The sequence below is a fragment of the Convolutriloba macropyga genome, chromosome 3 (assembly GCF_964194025.1).
Source record: "Convolutriloba macropyga chromosome 3, txConMacr16.3, whole genome shotgun sequence".
Taxonomy (NCBI): Eukaryota; Metazoa; Xenacoelomorpha; order Acoela; family Convolutidae; genus Convolutriloba; species Convolutriloba macropyga.
In genome coordinates this window covers 81,008,067-81,030,086 of record NC_134470.1, presented here as the reverse complement: position 1 = coordinate 81,030,086, position 22,020 = coordinate 81,008,067, and the positions used below count along the sequence as shown (strand labels likewise).

The following is a 22,020-nucleotide window of genomic DNA, read 5'->3' as shown; positions in this document are numbered from 1 at the left end:
CTTTTTAGTTGCAAATTTTTTAAAGGATGCTGAAAAGCTTTTTTATATGAGGGCTTTGATTTGATAAACACTATTTAATTGCTCTCGTAGCAATTATTATTGGCTGTCGTTCAGAATGTAACTTTTCGCAGAAATTTTTGGGCATTGTTTGATTAACCGCTCTCAAAGTCAGCTAGTGATCAGATAGGTTATCAACCGGTTTTTTGATGAATTTGACGGTTATCGGGTTTCATATTTTCCTAGCTTCACATGGAGGTATAGAACTGTAATTGAAAATATTCATTTATGTCAGTTTAAAACGCACTTTATTTGACGAAATTTCTAAGGAGTTATAATGCTGTCTCTCCTGGAGATTTTTTTTGACATGTTTGTGTGCATTTTAAAAGCAACATGTCTTTAAATACTGGAAGGTAGTAAAGGTTAATTTTGTTAATTAATCTGTGACGGCTATTTATGGAACTTCTAGTCCGCATGTGAAATGTAAGTCTTACTGACAAGAAACGGTAGTTTTAAGTTTATTTAAGCAATAAGTTTTAACCATCGAAGAACAGCATTGGTCGTTCTTTTGATCGATATTTATTTTGGCTTTTCCGTTTGTGCCTATTTTGGAGTGTATGTAAAATAGTAATTGTCACACGCATTTGATCGCCTAGGATGGGGCTAATATCGCTCACATTTTGTTATTTGAGCCATTTCTGTTGATTGGAGGGCTTTTGTAGAAATTGAATGCGTTTGCGACAATCTTGAACTTCTTGTTAACTTTGCCAACATATTCAAAGGTTGGTCAGGGTATTAAATAATTCGCGTGTATTTGCTTGATGATTTTTGTTGTCAGTTCTCAGTTTTTTTTTTAAATAGTTTCGGTAGTTTCATTTTCAGATAGTAGAGAAAAATTGGCCGATTCTTTCAGTTTTTTGTTTGATATTGGCATATTCAAGCATCTTTTCCTCAAAGATAAGCATTAGCACCGTTGTAACATTCGTTGTTACCAATCATAACGATTTTTAAGTTTGTCAAAGGTGCATTTATGAGTTTTTGTAATGTTCACTCATTGCGTGACCATTTTTGCCTTATACGACGCTCGATGTATTCGGTTATCTGGTAGTTGCTGGGGAATAGTTATGATCAAGGCTTAAATTTCATTTGCACTGCAACAACAGCTTACTTTTTTAAACTTTTTAATGGTTTCGTTTTTGTGTACGGTCCCATTCTGAAGCTAGAATTGAATCTAGAAAGAAAGAAAGAAAGAATAAATTTCTCCTTTATCATAAAAATTTTGAACGATTTAATTAATTACATAATACATTATATAATTCATAATATATCAATTGAAATTACTTACATATCAAAGGTATCTCGGAGAGGACAGATAAACGGGGCTATTAAGCCCACCTAGTATCTGCCCTGGCTAAAGTTAAATAGCTTAGAAGAGAAAACGATAAGAAAAAATAATTTTTTGATGTCGAAAACAGAAAAATAAACTTTTTTTAAAAAAAAAAAACGGTTTTAAGCTCAAAACGATTCTCTCTTTTGACTCATTACCAACTAACGCTAAGACTGTATGCTGTGTTACGCTTAACGAGAGAGCCACTGATTCCTGGCAAATTTTTTAAAAAGAAATTCAAATAGAATTTTTTTTCCTGCAATTCGATTCTTTATCGTCAATTTTCTATGTGTAGACTTCGTTTTTGTGCAAAAATAATACCATTTTTGAGGCCTCGGCACTTACAAAGTAAGTGCCGCAACAATTTTTGACAAGAGTTCATGGAAAAGAAATAGGTAAAAAAATATTTTGAGGGTGGATACGGAAAAAACTATTTAAAAATATAGGATACCAGCTCCTCATTGTTTAGCAAATAACTTTCTTTAAATTTATGATAAAATAGCGATACTTTTTGCCAAATTTTGGTTTCAATGTTTGGTTCTAGAACTTCATTCTTTCTTAGCGTGTTAAATAGCTTTGCACAACGATATGAAATAGAGGAGCGCTCAAACTGCGTTTTAAAGAAGGGTATCTTTAGGTAGTTTTTGGTAGATCTTCTGGTGTTTCTGGTACTATGCTCATATTCAAAGAGTTCATTTAGAAAGCTTTCGCTATGCATCTTTTTCAATGATTTCAGGACAAATTTCAGCAGCTCATAAACATGGAACTCGAATACTGTTAGTAATTTATTAGAGATAAAAATGTCCCTAGAACTATCTGACCTTTTCCTGAAGTAAATGATTTTTAAAATTTTTTTCTGCAGAATGTAGATAGGTAGAAGCGACGAGTAACTGCAACAGCCATATACCAAAATACCGTATTGAATTATTGGGTTAACATTGCTTCGATAGTAATCAATTAGCTGTTTACGGGGTACATAGTGACGCAGCTTACATATAATACCACACTGTTTTGAGAGTCTTTTCTTAATATATTCTATATGTGATTGAAAACTTAATTTACTATCTACATAGATTCCGAGATACTTACAGAGATTACGAACTTCAATAGAAACATCATCAAACTTAAACACTGATTTGGAAGCACTATTTTTATTCCTTATATTCATTTGTACTGTTTTATCCATATTTAGTATTAACTTATTAGCAATCAACCAATTATTGATGCTTTGCAGATCTTCTTGCACTGAATCATCGTCTTTGTTGATGGCGGTGAGGTTTGTATCGTCCGCAAACAATATAACATCAAGAGATTTGCAAACTAATGGCAGATCATTGATATAAATGAGGAACAATAACGGGCCCAGAATTGAGCCTTGTGGAACCCCACAAACTATAGATTTCCACGATGAACAAGCTCCATTTACAATAACCCGCTGTTGTCTCCCTTTTAAGTATGTTGTTACCCAACTTAGAGCTGGGCCTCTGATGCCAGTATTTTCAATCTTTTTCAATAAGATATCATGCTCAATGGTATCAAAAGCTTTTTTAAGATCAAGATAGAAACTGATAGCTTTTACATTTCGGCAGTTCAATCTTATTTTTTCAACTAATTCAACTAGAGCGTCAATTGTGCTGTGTTTGGTACGAAATCCAAATTGCCTATTGAAAAACAAATTATGATATTCCATGTAAGCATATATGCGAATGAACAAAGCACGTTCAATAATTTTACTCCATACAATTAGTAGAGAAATTGGTCTGTAGTTATTTTCATCAAGTTTTGATCCATCCTTGTGCAGAGGAATGACTTTGGCCTTTTTCAGATCATCGGGAAATATTCCTTCTTCAAAAGATAAATTGATTATCTGGGTTAGATATGGAATCGTAACATTTGATGATAACTTGACTAAGACATTTGAGATATCATCATCACCAGATGAGAATTTATTATCTAGATTATCAATGATTTCCCTAACCTCGTCACAGGTTATTGGCTTTAGATACATTGAGTGATTAACTTCGTCCATCTTAGTTAAAGGAACGTGTTTAATGTTGTATTTCAACTTCGGACCAACATTGGTGAAGAATGTGTTAAATTCCTCAGCAATGTCAGCGCTGCTTGGATCAGTGCAACGTGCATTGCATGAATTCAACGCAGGGACTTGTGAACTTTTTCGCGTTGTTCCTTTAATATCATTGAGTAACTTATATGTTTGCCTTGAGTCTCCAATACATGATTCGAATTTTTGTGCATAAAAATCAGTCTTAGCTTTTTTAACACTTTTTCCAAACTTGTCGCGTAACAATTTGAATTTTTTTGCTGCTTCATTGTTATGCGGATTTTGTTTCATACTTCGATGTGCTTGGTTTTTTTTGAAGCGCAAATTTTTAAGGGTGTTTGTAAACCATTTCGGTACTTTCGATTTTTTATCAGCCAAGCATTTAAGAGGGGCATACTTGTTAGTGATTTCCAGGAAAAGGCTGTTGAATTTGTTGAACAACTCATTGGTACTATCAGATTCGAAAAAGTGACACCGATTCCTTAGGTTCCAGTCTAAGTCAGTTAAATATTTCGACCGTTTTTCTTGATCTTTTATAAAACTTATGTCTCTAAATGGCAAATAGTTTTGTTCAGTATCAACATTAATTGGCCACTTCATTAAGATGGGATAATGATCTGAAAAGTTTTCATGAGTTAGTACACTAAATTCAGGGCTGGCAAAATTTTGATATATAAAATGATCTAGACAAGTTGCGGAGGTAGAAGTTTCCCTGGTAGTTCCAAGATTAGCAATCTCAAAATCATTAGCAGATATCGTGCAAAGATAATTCGAATGTAATTGATTCTTCACATGAGTGTCGATGTTAAAATCTCCAGTTATAACGGTAGGACAATTTATGGAAGTTAAATCATTCAAAAATTTATCCAGCTTTTCGACGAACTTTAATTTATTTGTTCTTGGTGGATTGTAGATAGTAGCCAACTTAAATCTATATTTATTGTATTGAAGAGAGACTAAAAGAGTCTCATCCATATCTGTTGAATGTGTTTCTAACAAGAATATTGGATCCTTGATTTGAATCATTACACCTCCGCCAAGCGTGTTCCTATTCTTAATTGCATAATTATTATAGCCTGGAACTAATAAGGAATCGATGTCATCATTTTCAGTCAACCAAGTTTCAGTGAGACATATAATATTTGGTGGAGACTCAAGACTATGAACAAGTGCTTCCAAATCACTTAAGTGTTTTTTTAAAGAACGAACATTAACAGTTAGTATGGAAATTGATAAATAGGATCTAGCACATGAAGATAAAACTGATTTAGGTTCCCTCTCCGTGCATTTCTCTGCCGGAGAAATGCCGCTGAAAATGAAAACAGTTTTTCACATCTTGCAATTGATAGCCTAGTTCATCACCACCTTCGTACAGTCCCGTTATCTTCTGAATAGCTCTTTCATTCTTGTATTGGAAAAAAATGTTACTTTCTCGGGTCCAGACCATTGCAATACGATTATCGCGCTTCATTAGGTTAAAAAATGCTAAACGGGGACGACTAATATCTTCAAAGACTTTAACATTGGCGTATCCGTCGAGATTCTCCAAACTTTTCTTCTTCTTCAGCATCTCAATTTTTGAAACTCGCCTGTTGAAGCGGACAATTATTGGTCGCTTGCCTCTCTGTGAACTTGGTAGCCTGTGTGCAATTGAAATGTCCTGCTCATCCACGTTAACTTCTATTTTGTTCGCAAGTCTAACAACTTCTTCGATAGTCTCCGCGTACGCTTCAGGTTTTCCATCATCCTTGATAACCTCAGGCAGTCCAATAATCTTGATGTTATCACGCCTGTTGTAACTTTCCAGTAGCTCGGCTTCGGATAGGGACTTCAAGTTACATCTTTCTTCTTGCACAGTTAATTTTTGAGCGAATTCATCTTTCAACTTGGCAATTGCATCGTTGATGGCTGCTGATACCGAATTCCGAACTTCTGCTTGAATGCCTGCAATAATACTTGGCATTTGAGCTGCAAGTGCGCTTTGAATGACTTCTTCCATCGATCTTTCTTCAAGCGGACTCAGTTCCGAGCAACCTCTTTTGTTTGCACTTGCCTTCATCAGGGGGGTGCGATCCATGTACCGGAGAACAGGTGGTTGTCCATTGACGTCATTGCCGGTTAGGTCATAACTCATCTTAAACTATTTAATAAGTTTATCACAACAATTAATCTGTTCTCACGATGAAAAGTTGCGGCTCCTTTTAAATGATTTATATGCAAAAAAGTCGATAATTGTTTAATTGCTCTCAAACGAAGTTTGTAGCAATTATATTAGTCCTGTCGGTCTTTTTTTAATGCGATTTTTCGCTTGACCATTTTTTCGTCTGACGCTTTTGACTTTTCGTACTCAAAAACGGGATAAACAGGTAGCGCCCAGCGGGCATTATGTGCTCTTAGAGCCTTTCAGGTCTGTTTCAGCTCAAACTGTCTTGGGGACTTATACTTATACTTATGGTGTGAGGGGCGGTTCTTAGAGGTTGACACCCCCCCCCCTTTGTTGACCCCCCACCCCCACTATTGGCTCCACACCCCCCCCCCACCGCGCTTTTGCCCCCCCCCCCACCCAGTGCTGCCCCCGCTGCACCCCCCCCCCCCGTGGCTAGCTACTGACCAAGCCAACCGCTCGACGGTCGTTTGAGAGCAATTCGCCCGACGTTAGTCGGTTATGTTTTTCAATTTTTATCGTTTTAGCGTTTTTCTAATAATTTTTTAACGTTTTTCTTTTCCCTGACGCTGCGTTCACTGCGGTACATATTGAAGGGGTAAGATAACTCAAATTGCATAGTTTGACAGGATGTTTTTCTTGTGTCAGTATTTTGCATTGTAAAATTTTTCAGTTGATTGTCTGTCTCGATTACTCAACTCTAGTTGGTAGAAATCACTGTGTAATGGTTAATTGCCACTACAGGAAAACAGAAAGTTTCCTTTTTGATTTGATATAAAAAAATTGCGATTGAGGTTTTACTCTCAAAATGGTTTTTCAATTGCTTCAAAATCAAGTTGTTTAGTGGTTATGGTCTCTTAGTGTCTCGGCTGGTTCTATAATTTTTTAACAATTTTTTGAGATTTTTGAATAAGTTTTGTGGCCAATAGGGCCAATTTTTAATGGGTAGTAATTTGCGTGTTTAACTGTTTAGTTTCTAGTTTCTTTACTAGTCGTTGCTCTTCTACTTTTTTGTTTGCATTCTGTGACAATTGTTATTAATTAAAATACTTGCAGTTGTTGTAGCTGTGACACAAAGCTGCAATTCGCGGCTAATTTGGGCGGTATATCGGGGCATATTGCGGTCTTTTAACTGGTTCCTTATTTGCATTTGTATAATAAAAACATAGTGTGACTGCCTCTCCACAATTTGCGTGTGGTGCGGCGACCTTTCTTCATCTACGCCATTGCTGCTGAAATAGGGTCCCGGGGTAAGGGGCCAGGACGGCGGATTTTTCTGGTGTTTGGTTGTGTTCAACTGATGGCATGAAGTCTATCCAGTTAGCTACCTCTACTGGTCTTCCCCACAAGTCAGCCACCTTTAGGTCCGTGTTGGTCTAACTGCAGTTGGAAATGTGATTTTCGTCATGCGACTTCACATTTGCGACAGCAAATATCAACATTGCTACAAATCCTACATCCAGTTCTCAGTTGTGCCAATCGGATACGTGTAATTCGTGGCTGCCTTTTTTCTTCCTCTGCTGTCTTTGAAGGAGGTTTGACTAGTTGTTTGCTGTCTTTTTTCAGCTAAGTATGGACCGTGTGTCTGTGAATGCTTTTTTGTGCAATTTTGTTTTTGTTGGATTTATTTGCTCTTTTTGTTGTTGGGTTGTTTCACTCATTACCTATGAATATAATTTAGTGTCGTTCTGATGGGACAAAAACTGGTTGTAGTGGTTGTTTTGTTGTCCGCATGGGGGCTCCGATAACTCTCGGCCAGACATTGCTGCGTTTACCTTTCGCTGTGAGCTTCAGCGGGAAGCATTTCACCCTCATTGTGTTAGTCATTGATATCACCGTTTTGCACAACCAGTAGTGGCAAATAGCAATGTTCTGTGTTTACAGGTGCTTCAGTTTGTATTGATGATTTAGGAAGCCCAATTGGCAGCACCGTAGTTCAGGACGCTCCGACTGATAGCTTTCGAGGACCCTGAGAGTGTTTCTTTTGTACAACCCGAGTTGCTAAGAGCAATATGTTTTCAGTATGTGTCTGTGCTTTTGTGTTTTTTCTTTGGTGCTCTTTACATGTTCTTCAAAACTGAGCTTTCTAGGAAAGGTGACACCAGGTACTTTGACTTTGGAGTTTATTGGTATTGGTGAATTGATGATAGTGAGGGGTGGGTCAAATTTGTCCACCTTGCTTCAAGTGTGAGCACAATTGCACTTGACTTTTCATTTGTTAACTTCAGTTTTCTTTATTCAAGCCATTCTGTAAAATATTTAGGCGGGCAGTTATTATGTAGTGCAATTTTTCTTTTTGTGGGTGCGATGTTGTTAAATTTATATCATCAGTTTTAAAGTTACATCATCAGCGTAATTGTAGTTTTTGTGCAGTCTTCCGTCAGTCGCTCCTTTTTCGTTCAAATTTTTTCACTACCCAATTTTCAAATCATCAATTGTTGTTCATCTGTTCATTGCGCTCTTCAACTGCAGTTGTTCGCTGTACGCATTAGCAGAGTTTTGCTGAATTTTATAATTGTTGCTTCCATCATGAACGACTTTCCTTACTGTAAATGACTTAAGTAGCACTCAATTGATGTTGCCTCAGTTTCTTTGATGGTCAATGGTTTTCTCGCAAAGAAGGTCTCACTGGTGAACAGAAGGAAGCATTGACCCCAAAAGACCCCAAAAGTTGAATCATTTCCTGTTATTATTATTATTATTGATGTTTTCAGACTGCATAAGCTGTCAGTCTTTTCCCGGTTTTATACCGGCTTTGGTTCAATAACTAAAAGACATTGTGACAGGAAATCATAAATATGTCAAATGGCATAATAAAGCGTTTTGATGCGTTTTAGGCGTAATGTGATAAATTTCAGACCTCTGATTGGATGGATAAATGCAACAATAATAATTTTGACGTTGCATTTCTGTTGGACAACCCCTTGAATCTACCTTCTTCGCACTGACATTTTTTGAAGTCATTAGAAAGTGTCGAAACATGTCATTCGAATAAAAATGCTTTGAACCAGCATTTACTAGCCAAGATACGCGAGAGAAAATAAAAGTTTCAAGTAGAAACACCACTTTATAATATGCATTTTTAATAATTATAATAATAATAATTTTGGTTCCTGCGTAATCGCAGCGGAATAGCATTAGGCCACAGCGGCCTGTTCTCAGCTGCCCTTTTTTTCTTATTATTCCCCACATTTCTGACTGTTCTTTTTATGAGCAGCATTGATTTTTTTTGAAGACTATGTCCACTTTTTTGCGTCTGAAACTTTCACGTGGTACCACCATTGCAGGCAACATTGGTCAAGCTATGGTCAACCTGAATCTATGGTTAAGTAAGAGCTCATCCTCACACAGACAGCTTCACGGAGGCAGAGGATCGAACTCTCAATCATGGGCGTGTGAATTAATCAGATACCTACTTTGTTATAAGATAGAAGTGCTATTGAGATACTATTTTAGTTACTAACATCGTACCCATTTTCAGGACAAATGGTTGGTGTCAGCGAAAAATCTAATAAATCATCAACAGTTTCGGCTGGGAAAAGTATAGTTTGTTTGTTCAACAATGGTCGAGAAACTAATCTCTTGTCAAATCGTGACTATGCTAACGAAGTTGCTGATCTTTTCGAGATTTTTTTCAAGCAAATTGACATCAACTTGGAGCTGGTAGTTGATGCTTCAGTTGGAAAACTGGGAAGCTACTGCTGTGACAAAATTGTATTCGAATTAGCCAAATGTAACGCAACTAAAGCTGATAATCTCACTGCAGAACTATACCGTTTGTCTTTTGTGATCCCGAAACTTAACTTGTTATTTACTCACATAGCGTCTGTAAAGTCGATCATGTTTTGGAGTGCCTTGATGGCAAGAAGGGTTGAAATTTGTGCCCCAATTTTATGTCCAAAGAAGGAGTTTCTGGATTTTTGTCTTAATTTACTTGATTCTGACAGGAATTTTCAACAACACGGACCCTTTATAGAAACTATTCTGTGTTGTGTCTGCATCGTACTAAAATCAACTACCGATTGCTGTGTGAAAATGTGCGATTCACATCCCATTGTGAGCAAATTAGAATCAAAGATGTGTTTGGGTGATTTTGCCTTTTATGGAACTTATCTTAGCCTCAAAAAAGATGAAAGTAGCAGTCTGGAAAAGATGTTAAAACTCGAACACCAGTGGGCAAACAAATCAGTGGCTGACTTGGAATTGTTTACATTTATGAGTCATTTCAAGAATTATATCAAAAATAGGCTTATGCAACGAAGAACTGATTTATCGAAAGGTGACTTTGAAAACATAGTTGATTTTGTTTCTGTGTTTTGTAATTTGTTATCCAATAAAACGTCGAAAAGTGAAGAACTAAATCGGGTTTGTCGAAACTTTGCAATTGACTGTTACAATAATACGATCACATTCTTGCAGAATGACTTCAATTTCTTGTTGCAAATTACAAATTCGGAGGATGAAAAGTTTCTCGATGGGAAAATTGAGCGAATGAAGCGCGCTTTGATACGAACAAATAGTGATGATGAAGATCTTGGGTCAAAGCTGACAGCAAACTTGGCACGCTTTGCGATTTCGCAGCTCAAATTTCTATCCAGTGCAAATTTGGAGAAAAAAGGCTTCGATATTATTAAATTGAAAGCAATTTTTTGCCAATTATCTCGTCTTGTTTTTGCAAATGATGAAGACAGCAAGAGAGCAGGAATTGACACAGATAAATGTTTGAATCAAGTTCGTACCATTAGCTCAATTGCGTATTGGGCGTCGAAATGTGGTCTCATCTCTTGTTCGGAAGATTGTCAATTTTACAAAAGTCAATTTATGAATTTGCTGACGAGACGAACGCCTATCGAGCTTTTAATGAACAACGATGAAGTGATGAAAGACTACATGAAATGTTGGCAAGCATTACAAAGATACACTGATTATAAATTGTCATTAATCAATGATTTAGACGATTCATGGACTGATTTCATGACTGAATCCTCAACGAATGAAGATCTGACACGATGTAAAGCACTAAAATCGTTCTTTTTAAATTCAATCGGGAATTCAATTGACTTGATTGTGGTATCTAGAAACCTGCAGTTCTTGCTTGAATCGCAACCAGTCAAAGACATCCACGCTTTTGTGAAAATAGATATTTTCACACCGTGTGACGAAACTCAACTGTTGACAAGAATCCTAAACGCTCATCTGGGTTCAATCGGTAATGGCGACGATGTTAAACAAATCCAAATTGTCTGCAATATGGCTTCCGTGTCAAGTTCCTGCAAAGTGGAAACATGTAATTGTGCTTTCCGCGTGACAGGCATGCGAATTATAACAGACTTCTTGATTGACAATTGGGATAGACAAGACTGGAAGCAGGAGTCATTGAAGTGTCCTTTTGCCGACCACTTGGAACAAATTATATCAATGCTAACAAATAGCTTACAGAGAAAGAAAAGCCGAGAAACATTTGATGTTGAACTTGGAATAATGATGATGCACGTTGCATCAGTCCTCGAATTCTACGGTCTGAAAATGCAAGCATTGTACGTCTGGACATTCGTTTCTTCTCAATCGTATTCTGCTCTGAAGAGAGTGATTGTATCATCATCATCATCATTGCCATCAGACGCAGAAAAGTGGTCTGTTGTTTGTTCGATTTCAGTGTTCTATGGGTTTAATACAGCGTTTAGCTGCGGTAGTCTTTCTATCTGTATGAAACTAGAACAACTTCTGCTGAAGACCATAAGTCTGCTTCCAGAAAACGAGCAACACTTGCTGAAAAGTTTCTTCGGAAAAGAGTTTTTGCGTTTGAAATTAGACGCTTGTATGAAGCGGAGAGAATTAGCTGCCATTATTAAAGATACTCTCAGTCTAATAGATACGGATTCGCTGAAACCGTGGTCAGTTTTCTCTTCTGCGCTTGCAATCGACTTTTTGGTGGATCTGTTGTCTGAGTCGGAACTTTCGTCGACTGATTTGTCCAATATCAGTGAGTCATTGTCAGTTGATGCGTTCCGAACCAGAAAACCTTTCTATGCGTTTTTCGCCAAATGGAAAGTGGAGGTTTTTCGATACTGGAAGAGCCTTTGCAGGAAATCAATAAATTTCTGTCCTGAAGTTGAAAACTATAAACCAATTTTGCCTCTGTTCCTGAACGTGCAATTGAAACAGCCTCTATGTGGTTTATTGGTGGCGCCGTTTTCATATCAGAATTACACTCAACTAAGCCATATGGTCAAAGCGATAGGATTGGTGGATGTAAGTAAGTCCTATGATTCTTTCATTTCCGAGGGAAACTACATTGGCCAATCACATTCTCGCATTCTTAAACAAATATTCGAAGCGAAATCTTTTATAGAATCCGCTTACTCCTATGCATACGTCCACTTGTTTGATAGATGCTACGAAAGCCTTGTTAAATGCGCAAATGTCTATTTGGAACCGGAGGCTCGAGTGTTATTTGAAGCACGTGATCGGATCGATTCGAGCACGGAGGTTAGCGATTCCAAAAAGATCCAGGCACAGCAAGGCCTCAGTGATAATATTCCTCAAATTCCTCTTTCAAAGTTGGTTGCCCAATTTAGAGCGCACAGTATCGAATGCTTATGTGCTGATAATTGTGGTGACATAGCAAAGTTTGACAATATAGCATTGCTCGTATCGATGATAAATACTTTGCCTGGAAGTTACTGCGGTAAGAAAGAAACCGAAATTGCGGCAATAAACCAAGGAAAGCTTCTGGACATCTTAAATTCAAAGCTAAAGCGCCATTGCAAACAAATTGAAGACTTGATGTCGGAATATGATGACATTTCGGATCGTGCGTCGGAGGGATCTAAGGATGTGGCAAAAAGCACAGCAAAGAGCGGTGCCAAAAACAGAACCCGTTGTATTTCGACTGGCAATGAGAATCAGAAAAGTGACTGTCATACTTTGTCATTACATATGTCTTTTGTGTCGCGTTATCATTTTAATGGAACGATTCCAAGCATTCAAAAATTTACCCGTATCAGCTTTGCCAGTACATCGCTTGCAGCACAAGCTACACTTGAGGGCTTATTGCAGCAGCAGACAAAGGATAACAGCAATGTAAGATTGAAAACTAAAGAGTCATCCACCTGCAGTGAAGTTCCAAGGTACGGTGAAATTCAATTCTATGACGTTTTATTCGAATTGGTAGCGTAGTTATTTTTTCTGAGGTATTTCCCCTAAGTTAATGTTCTGAGGTTAACTAGGCGAATGAGGAAGCATGTGATTTCTAAAGATGCCCTTATTTATAGCCGCGAAGTTATAGCGAGGCTGTTAATAGTATCATTGAGATTTTTTGACAATCCAAAGAATTTGGGCTGTTTTGTTCTGTTTTTAATAGCTCGAGTGAAGGGGTGTGTTTTTTAATTACTCTCGAATGAAGTTTGAAGCAATTATTGTAAACGTGTCTGTCTTCTTGACACGAATTTTTGTTTGACCGTTAATCATTGTGATTTTTGTCAGTCCAAAGAATTTGGATGGCTTTGATATTTTTTAGTAGTTCGAACGTAGGAGTCTCTTTTTTAACTGCTCTCAAACGAAACTTGAGACAGTTATTGCAAACGTTTGTGTCTTCTTAACACAAAAATCTGTGCTGGGCCGGTTTTGCACTTTTCTTCTTGAACATTCTATGACTTCGTGAGTGCATTTTTCACCGCTTCACTTCTTCATTCTAATTGACTTCAATTGGTCTGATTCCGAAGAAAGTCTGTTGGTAACATAAAAGAAAATTTTTAGCGCTGAAGATTGAAAGACGATATAGGTTAGTGGTTGATATGTCAGATTGTTATCCCGGAGGTGCGTGTTTGAACCCTTTGGGGGTGAGGACTTCTGCAACCGTAAATTTTCTAAGCCACACCCCTGTGAATTAAATTGCCTCACTCGCCGTTCGAGAGCAATTCAACCGTCGTTTGTCTTTTTATGTTTCATTGAAGTTTTGTAATAAATTTGGAACAGGAAATACCGCAAGTGCACACATGTGTTCGACAAGTTTGGAGCTTTCAAGACGGGATAAATAGGTAAAGCCCTTGGGCATTATGTTAACTTAGTCACTAAGTTGGCTTTAAGAGTTTTCTAAAAGTGCTTAATGTAATTAAGTTGCTTTGCTGGTAGGTGCAATTTTGCTGCCGTTTCGATAAATTTATGTTTTTCGATAAATTTATGTGTTTCGGTTGACGTTGGTTACAGTTCATAGAGGCTTTTCAAGTAATTAATTGCTCGCAAACAAAGTTCTTAGCAATTGTATTAGTCATGCTGGTCTCGTTCAATATGTTTCCTATATCTGCTTTTCGTTCTTTTTATGTCTATTTGAATTTTTTAGTTTTTTAATTGGCTTTCTCTCAAAAACGGAGTAAACAAATCAGCCCTGAGAGCATAAAACTCTCTTAGAGTATTACGGCTCACTAGTCTCGACTCGTTAGTATTCGATTCATTAAAACTGAGAAATATTTTCATAGTTTGAAGAGCGGTTCTTAGAGTTTGACTCAACTTATTTACTCCTCCCTCCCCGCTCCCCCCCGCTCACCCAACACTTCCCCCGCATCTATACATTCCACCCGTAACCCCGCTTGCTCGCCCCCTCTCCCACGCCACTCATCCCCTACCCATATTAAGCTAAAGCTAGCCTAACTAAGACAAAGCTAGCTGTTGACGAACCGCTCGCCAGTAGTTTTATTGCAATTCGCCCGATCGGTTGCTTTACTCTTACTTTCTATACTTTTAAAAATTTTTATGTAATTGAACTCATTTTTCTCTTTGTTTGTTTGTTTCGTCCAGCCATGTTTCTTCTAAGCTGCAGGTTATTTGATTTGTAGACTAAAAAAATGAATTATTTTCAAAAAATTAATTGCCCTCTTTGTCATCGTAATTGCTCTCGACCGAAGTTTGAAGCAATTGATCTTTTATGCAAAAACTTTTGCTTGACCGTTTTCACCTTTTAACTTTTGGGCCCTTGACTTCCTGCACCTTGCGTGATCTAAATTTCCCTCTCATTCAAAACTTGAAGCAGTTGAACTAATTTCGCAGCAGTTGGCTTCTTAGTCAACAGAACAGTGCGCCGAAATTGGTTTAATTTTTCCACTTTCAGCTTTATTAGTGGTTATAGTGTTATATAATAAACTCTAGACGTCAATTCAAGCCCTCCGTAGTGAATTCAGGTAGTCCCCCTGACTGAAGCAGGCTGCAACATATTAGAGCCCCACTAGTCGATCGAGAGAAACTCTTCCGACGTTAGTCCGTTGTTTCAGTTATTGCAAGTACCCATGCTGCTGGTAATATTGAAGGTGAAATTTTCGTTGTTAAAACATTTGATCCCATATTTCCCTCCTACCTATCTAAGCTACAAAACAACCACTTACCTATCAAATGCAAAACCCCCCGCTTGCCCCCCACCACCACCATCTAGCTACCCTCCTATACCTAGACCCCATACATACCCCCAACCTACTCGCACCAATTGCCTGCCCGCACCAACCGGTCCACACCTATCCCTGGAAAACTGCCTACCCCCTGCCTACACTCCACCGACTGCCTTAACAACCTTCCCCCCCCCACCACTGCAACTTAACCCCCGTCAACTACTTACCCCAACTTTTACCTACCCCCGTACACTTAAGTACGTCACCCAAGTGCCCTCATTCCTAATTAAAAATTGGTTGTTTCTATATATTGTTTTATTTTCTTTTGAGTTTTCTTAAATAGGGGGTAGTTAAGAGATTCTATTGCACCACTTTTCGAGTCGTTTCTACAGGCCATGTGTTTTATGCAAAATTTTGCTTGAACGTTTTGGCTGTTCGTGTGACTTTTACGCTCTTAACTTCAGCGTTTTGCCTGATCGAAACTTTCTCTCGCAAGTGTCAACAGCTGCGCTCAAGTGGCGGCCGTTACCTTTACACCCAAAAGCGTACTTATATTAAATGCTTGTATTGCTATCTTTATCTGAGCTGCCTGTTAGGTTAAGGCTTTTCAAGTTCTTCATTCAATTCTTGATTTTTACTGCGTCTTGTCCTGCAATGTTTTTTTTCTAAAAAGTGATCGATAACTTTGCGATTTTGAAGCTAAAAAAAATTGGTCAAGTCCTTTAAACTCTGAGATTCGCGTTACATACAGTACCTGATTTAGGTTTAGTAGTCTTTTTTGGCTAATTGTGCTGTAGTTTCTGGTAAAGCCCAAATTCAGTGTGAATATAACTTTTTGAGCCGACACTAGTAGTTTTCACGCTTTTCTTGAGTGTTTGAGAAAATGTTTCTTCAATCGACGTTGGCGACAGTTTATGGAGGGGTTTTGCAACTAACATATTTTTTTCATATCTCTTCTTTGAGATTGCTTTGGTAATGGCGATATAAACAAAAATTGCCAATATAAAAATTATGGTAGTAAAATTGTTCCTAGTTTTGTTTTGCGTTTAAGCCTCAATAAAACTTTGCGACAGGCGTTCAAAGTATTTAGATCGGTTATAGGGTAGATTATGAAGCACGAAAGTGGTTTTAAAACCGTTAACATCAAGGATTGTGGGCAGCTTTTTTAGCTTTTGTCAAGTTAATGATCTTGAAACTGTATTCCTAAGTAGAGCCTAACAACATAATTTTGATTTTCAAGACATTACTACCTCCAAGAACTTTTTCACAAATTTTAGAACTGTTGCTAATTTTTTTCAATTTTGAATTTGTCTTGTTTTTGCCTCTGCTTCTCTCTTATGTTATGCATGATTTATGTAAATTATCTGTTTTCGTGTTCTTGCAATTTTGATAGAATTCTTTTGAATACCTTACCACCAGAAATCTCTACAAATTAAACGCTATTGTCCGATGTCTCTAAATTTGTGAAACTGTTGTTTTTTACCGCCTTCAAGATTAAGCAAAAAGCAAGTAAAGATGGAGTTGAAGTAATTAACTGGGAAGTAAAGTTCACAAAATTGTGCCTTGCAACTGAAAGCAGATATACATCAATTTCAAATTATCAGAAGTTCAAAATTTCTCGAGTTTCATTTAATAATTTGCCCGATCTGCTTTTTGCTTAGTTAAGATTTGGCTTGAGTTTTTATTACTGTACAGTGCATTTATTTGGTTTTATCGTTTTGTTTTTCCAGGAACTCTGAAGAGCAGAATTTGATAGATGCGCTTGAAAACTTGGCAGTTGATAGCAGAAAAGAATCTGATAAAGGCAGCCCGAGGAAAGAAGCAAAAACTGCCTGTACATCTAGCAGAGGAACGAAGAGAACAACAGACAATAAGGCCGCGACCAGAAAACCAACAAAAGAGAGCACTGAATCTAAGAAATTGTCTGTACCCGGTAGCCGGAACAGAAAAACTAGTGAAAACAAGAAGGAAGCAACAACAACATCAACAGAAACAACTGCTCCTGTTAAAAACAGTGCATCACGGTCAAAAAAGAAAACGGTTCAATCGACTGCTAAGACTGGAAAAGTTAACAAAGTGAATGCAGTCAAAATTACACCTGCAGGCATGGGGTCTGAACTATCATCTACGCTTGACGATAAAGAAAACTGCGTTACTAGAGTGCAAAATAGAAACAGTCATTATTGCTCAAGACTGATATCTTCAGAAATTGAGATCTGCTCGCCTTTGGAGTCCTGGTTTCATGAACTACAGAATGTTATTTTGCGCAGCAGAAATTTCCGTCTTATTCGAGAACTGAAAAATGCATTAGTGCTTCAGCAAAAAACGGCAAGTTGTTCAGCGAAAATGGAAGCAGCTGGAGTTAATCCGACAGCTTTTAACGTTTGTTTGTTCTTCACGACTGAAACTGATCAGAAACATATAGAGTTATTGAAACGAATATTTGCACAGCCCAGTATCCACTTAGAGCAAAGACTGAAATCGGAGAAAAACAAACTGATTCCAGAAAATTGGGCGATTGTGCATATAGTTGAAGATGGAATTAATAGTAATTCTGTCAGTATTAGTATAAATACGGGAACTAATGATAGCGTCCAGTTACAGTTCAGCCATTTGAAATATTTGATTTGTGAGTTTATCTCGGGATTGAAAGAAAACAAAAATGTTGACCCTAGCGCTAACAGAAAAGTATACTGGGGGAAACGCTATGAAGCAGAACAAAACTTGAAACAGCTTATTGCGAAAATGAACCAAGAACTGCAGTCATTGGAGAAAGCAATAGAGGAACGATACTCAAATGTTGAGAATATTGTGCTGATTGTTGAAGGTCAGTTTAACAGTGTTCCTTGGGAACGATTAGACTGCTTTGCAATGACGTCAGTAGGTCGGTACCCTTCAGAGGAATTTTTCTTCCACCATTTGAAATCACTTTCACTTTCAAGCAACTTTCGAGCTGCGAAAACGTCAATAAAAATGCAATCTTTTTTCTACCTGGTAAATCCGAGCGGAGACTTGCTGTCAACACAGCTTACTTTTGAGACATTTTTTCGAGATCTGAAAGCTAAAATTGAAAATACGGAGCTTAAAACGGCAGATAACAATCTAAAAGTTGACGGGTTAATGGGAGATGAACCCTCGATCGAACAAATGCAGACTATACTTGAAACTTGTGACGTTTATTTGTATTGCGGACATGGCGCTGGATCCAAGTTTTACCCATCTTCGGTTCTGAGAGGCAAAAGGCCAAAGCTGAATTGTGTGGCTTTGCTTATTGGCTGTGGAAGCGGTTCGTTAAATAGTTTGAGTGACAATTTAGACCCGACTAACATCCCTTTCGACTTCTTGCTCACTGGGGCGCCCGCTGTGGTGGCAAACTTATGGGACGTCTCAGACAAAGAAATTGACTCATTTACAGTAGCTTTGCTCAGACGATTATTCAAACTGAACACTGCTGCAGATGACAAGGATCTTGAGTCAGACAGAAAAGAGAATTTTTCAGATTTGCAAAGTCATGAAACTATGACGTTGTCTATGACATTGAAGCAATTAAAGAGAGCTGTAAAATTGCCCGTTTGCACGGGGTACGCGCCAGTTGTGTATGGGTTGCCTAACCTAACTATTTGATTTCTAATTATGATGTCTTCTAATATTTGTGATTGCTTTGATTGTTTTAGAATAATTGTTAATTTTGTGAATCTGTTGTTTGTATATTAATTTAAGTTCATATTTCAAACTGTGGTTTTGATGAACGCAATAAATCAATCAATGCGTAGATTTAGCATCTCCGACTTTTTTACGTTTTCAATGGAAAATTTTGAGGACTCCAGCAAGTAGCAAATTCGTTTTTAAAGTTTTCTAATAGATGAATGTGGTCTCTCAAAGCTTTGTCATTATATGACGCCTGTTATTATTGCTTGCGATTCAGAATTTTTAAGCACGCAATTCAAGTTTTTGTTTAAAAAAACGGGATTAACCAATTGAACTTTTGGTAGTTTTACTTATTCGTACTTGGTGCCCCAAAACATCTAAAGGCATAAATACAGGATTCAAAGTGACATTTTTTGATTTTTGAGAATTTAGCAGTTTTTTTGCTAGATATTTAATTAGTAATAAACACAGTTAAACAATTTTCCATGCGTTGCTTGAACAGAGGTTTCTACCAAAGTTTTTCTTTATAGTAATGAGCTTAAAAGTAACATTTAATGTTCCTAGTTTTTTTCTCTGCTTTGGATTCAAAAATCGTTCCTGTTTCCATAGTTGCGTAAAGGTTTTGCTCGTTGTATTGATGCTGAGGACATCATTATCAAATGTAGATAGCAGCATATTCTGTGCTGTGTTATAGCCAAAACAGATTTTTGTCTAACTTGCCTAGGATAAATGAAGATGAGTTTTGTTTAGTATCTTGCCTATTTTTTATTCTCAAATTTTTTGTTGCTTACTTATATCCTCGTTCAATTTCAATTTGCTCAATTTTTGTTTAATAGCCGCACAGCGATAGCTGGGGCTATTATTGGCCTTCTCTTGGTTTTTTACAGGTCAAAGAATTTGAATTGTATTGGGGCGCTGTCTTTTTTTAAGATCTGTGCAAACATTTTCATGATTTTTGAAGTCAAATTGGAGTAGTGATTTTGGTCACGCCGAAACAGCAAGTGAAGCCAAAAAGTGACTGGTTTTGCGGTGTGAAATTTTTTCGCTCTAATTTTAAAGTAGAGTGAGAAAACTGTGTTAGAACAAAAATTTGCTTTTGAACTAGGGGTTTTTTTGTTCACATACGGCAATTTTACTCTGATTTTACTGTTTTTTTTCTTTTTTTTTGGATCAGATCTTTTTCTGAATTGTTTTCCCAATGCATTCATAGTTCATTCTAGGCCTAGTTTTTTGTTTAACCCAAATTTTCATTTCTCGCTATTGTTTTTTGTTCACATACGGCAATTTCACTCTGATTTTACTGTTTTTTCAATTTTTTGGAGCAGATCTTTTTCTGAATGGTTTTCCCAATGCATTCATAGTTCATTCTAGGCCTAGTTTTTTGTTTAAACCAAATTTTCATTTCTCGCAAGTGGTTTTTTGGTCACATGCGGCATTTTGACATTGATTTTTCTGTTTTTGTCTATTTTTTATCTGTTCTTTATAGAAATGGTTTTTAGAAATGGTTTCAGTTACATTTAGTGGGCAACTTTAGTTGTTGCACTCTTTGGACGGATTTCTATGCTCTATTGCTTAATCACTTGTGACTTATCCCAGTTTAGTTGCGTTATCATAAATTACTTTTCTCAGTTTTAAAATTCTTATCCTGAACTGGAAGGTATGTAAGTCATCAGAGAAAATGACCTTAAAATAAGGGCATAATTTTGAATTCTATTATGCCCGAGCTAATATCTTCACACAAACTGTAAGTCTCCACGTTTTTGTTTTTTTGATATCTGTTTTTGTGATACAGGTTTACCCTGTATCGGCAATGCTATTTTAGTGTTTAATTTAGAAGCTATTGATTTTGAAGACTTTTTTGAATTGCAAGTAAATTTTTCTTATCTAAAATTGATATCACTATTCATTTCTGTTTGCTGCTTTTCCGTCTATTTGTAAGACAAAATTGAGGCCTGCTTCTACTAATCTCATATAATTAGTACCCAATTTGATTACTGAAAGAGAATAAATAGTAATCACATAGGTGTAACTTTAATATACTGAATGGTGACTTCATAAATGTCCGAAATTAAAAAACCGACGTTACAAAGAATTGAAAATTTAATAATAATAATAAGTGATTAATTTGCTGAGCCAATTGATTTTAACTCATGAAATGAGACCAGAAAGTTATCGACCAATTTTTAGAAATGAAGTTTATCATTTACTAGCCAAAAAATCTGAAGCGGGAAATGATTTTATTTACTGTAAATATTGAGGGCCACGGTCATGCCTCATAGGGCTCCTGGGACTTTATATGGAACTATTACAGCCCAACATGAGATCAATTTAACGAAGCAACTGTTCTGTGTATTAGTTAATTTACAATTTAGGGTAATTAAATGTATTTTACTGTTTTCGGCTCTTTTTGGATCTGGTCAGGTTTTGGCTCTTTTGATGACTGAACTTTACTGAACAAAGGGCGGATCTTGTATAAGCGCCTGAAATTGTCCTAGATTTTTAACAGAAAATTGAGGCTTTTATGACGAATTTTTGGGCTGCTTTTGCTGGTGCTGGAAATTGTTACTTAAATCGATTCAGATTCTCAATGACAGTAAATTAAAAATAACTAAATTTGCTCGACTTCTATCTCTTCCTTGCCAAATAAGTCTGGCCCAATCATTAAAAGGATGTTTAATAGCCGCCCTCATCTTCTCAGCCGGCTATTATAGCGCTCCTATTTTTTTTACAATTCAAAGAATTTGAATTGTATTGGGGCGCTGTCTTTTTTTTACGACTCGAAAAGGAGTATTGGAGAAGTTCTTTTTTTAATCAATTTTATTGGAGTGATTTTTGAAGCGGGAAATGAAACGCGTGAAAAAATTTGGAGTGATTTTGGTGCTGAACAAAAGTGAAGAGCGGAGCGAAAAGAGAGTGGTTTTTGTTCATACCGCTGTTTTCGAAAGAGCGAAAAATTAATGTGTGAAAAAATTTTCTCTAAGCGAGCGAAATTTTTTTGTTCACGTGCGGCATTTTAAAGCAGTTTTTTTATTTATTTTGGTTAAGAGGTTTGGTTATGATTTTGTTTTAATTTTAGGCTGGTTTCGGTAGTGGTTTGAAGGTTTCTAGAAATTCATATGTATTTTATGAGAACTCGGAGGTTTTTAGTGTATTTTGCTGATTTTCGGGCTAATTTTTGCGTTTTTTTGACAATTTTTTTGTTTTACTGGCTCAAATGGGTATTGAAAAAATCCTTTCTACTTGAGAAAATTTATGATAACAATTGGTTACAGTTTTGTGTGAAGAACCATTTTTTTGTTGAGAAATATGAAAAAAAAATGGCGAAAATTGGAACTATTTTTCTTAATTTTGCAGTTTTTCGTCTTTTTCCGTTTTTAGCTAAGTT

The 22,020-nt window shown here is 36.8% G+C and overlaps 1 protein-coding gene across 1 annotated transcript; it reads left to right on the top strand.

The window, feature by feature from the left end:
- The first annotated feature begins 9,076 nt into the window (after positions 1 to 9,076).
- Positions 9,077 to 18,720, top strand: LOC142336512 (uncharacterized). The gene is made up of 2 exons (XM_075385410.1): positions 9,077 to 12,740; positions 16,718 to 18,720. Exons 1-2 carry the CDS (start codon positions 9,097 to 9,099, stop codon positions 18,609 to 18,611), a joined length of 5,538 nt encoding a protein of 1,845 aa, XP_075241525.1. The 5' UTR covers positions 9,077 to 9,096; the 3' UTR covers positions 18,612 to 18,720.
- Positions 18,721 to 22,020: the final 3,300 nt, after the last annotated feature.

Excerpts from the sequence above, each read along its gene's own strand:
- LOC142336512 (XM_075385410.1), top strand. The coding sequence starts at position 9,097 with ATGGTTGGTGTCAGCGAAAAATCTAATAAATCATCAACAGTTTCGGCT. Across the intron at positions 12,741-16,717 it reads ACCTGCAGTGAAGTTCCAAG|GAACTCTGAAGAGCAGAATT; the intron begins GTACGGTGAAAT and ends TTGTTTTTCCAG.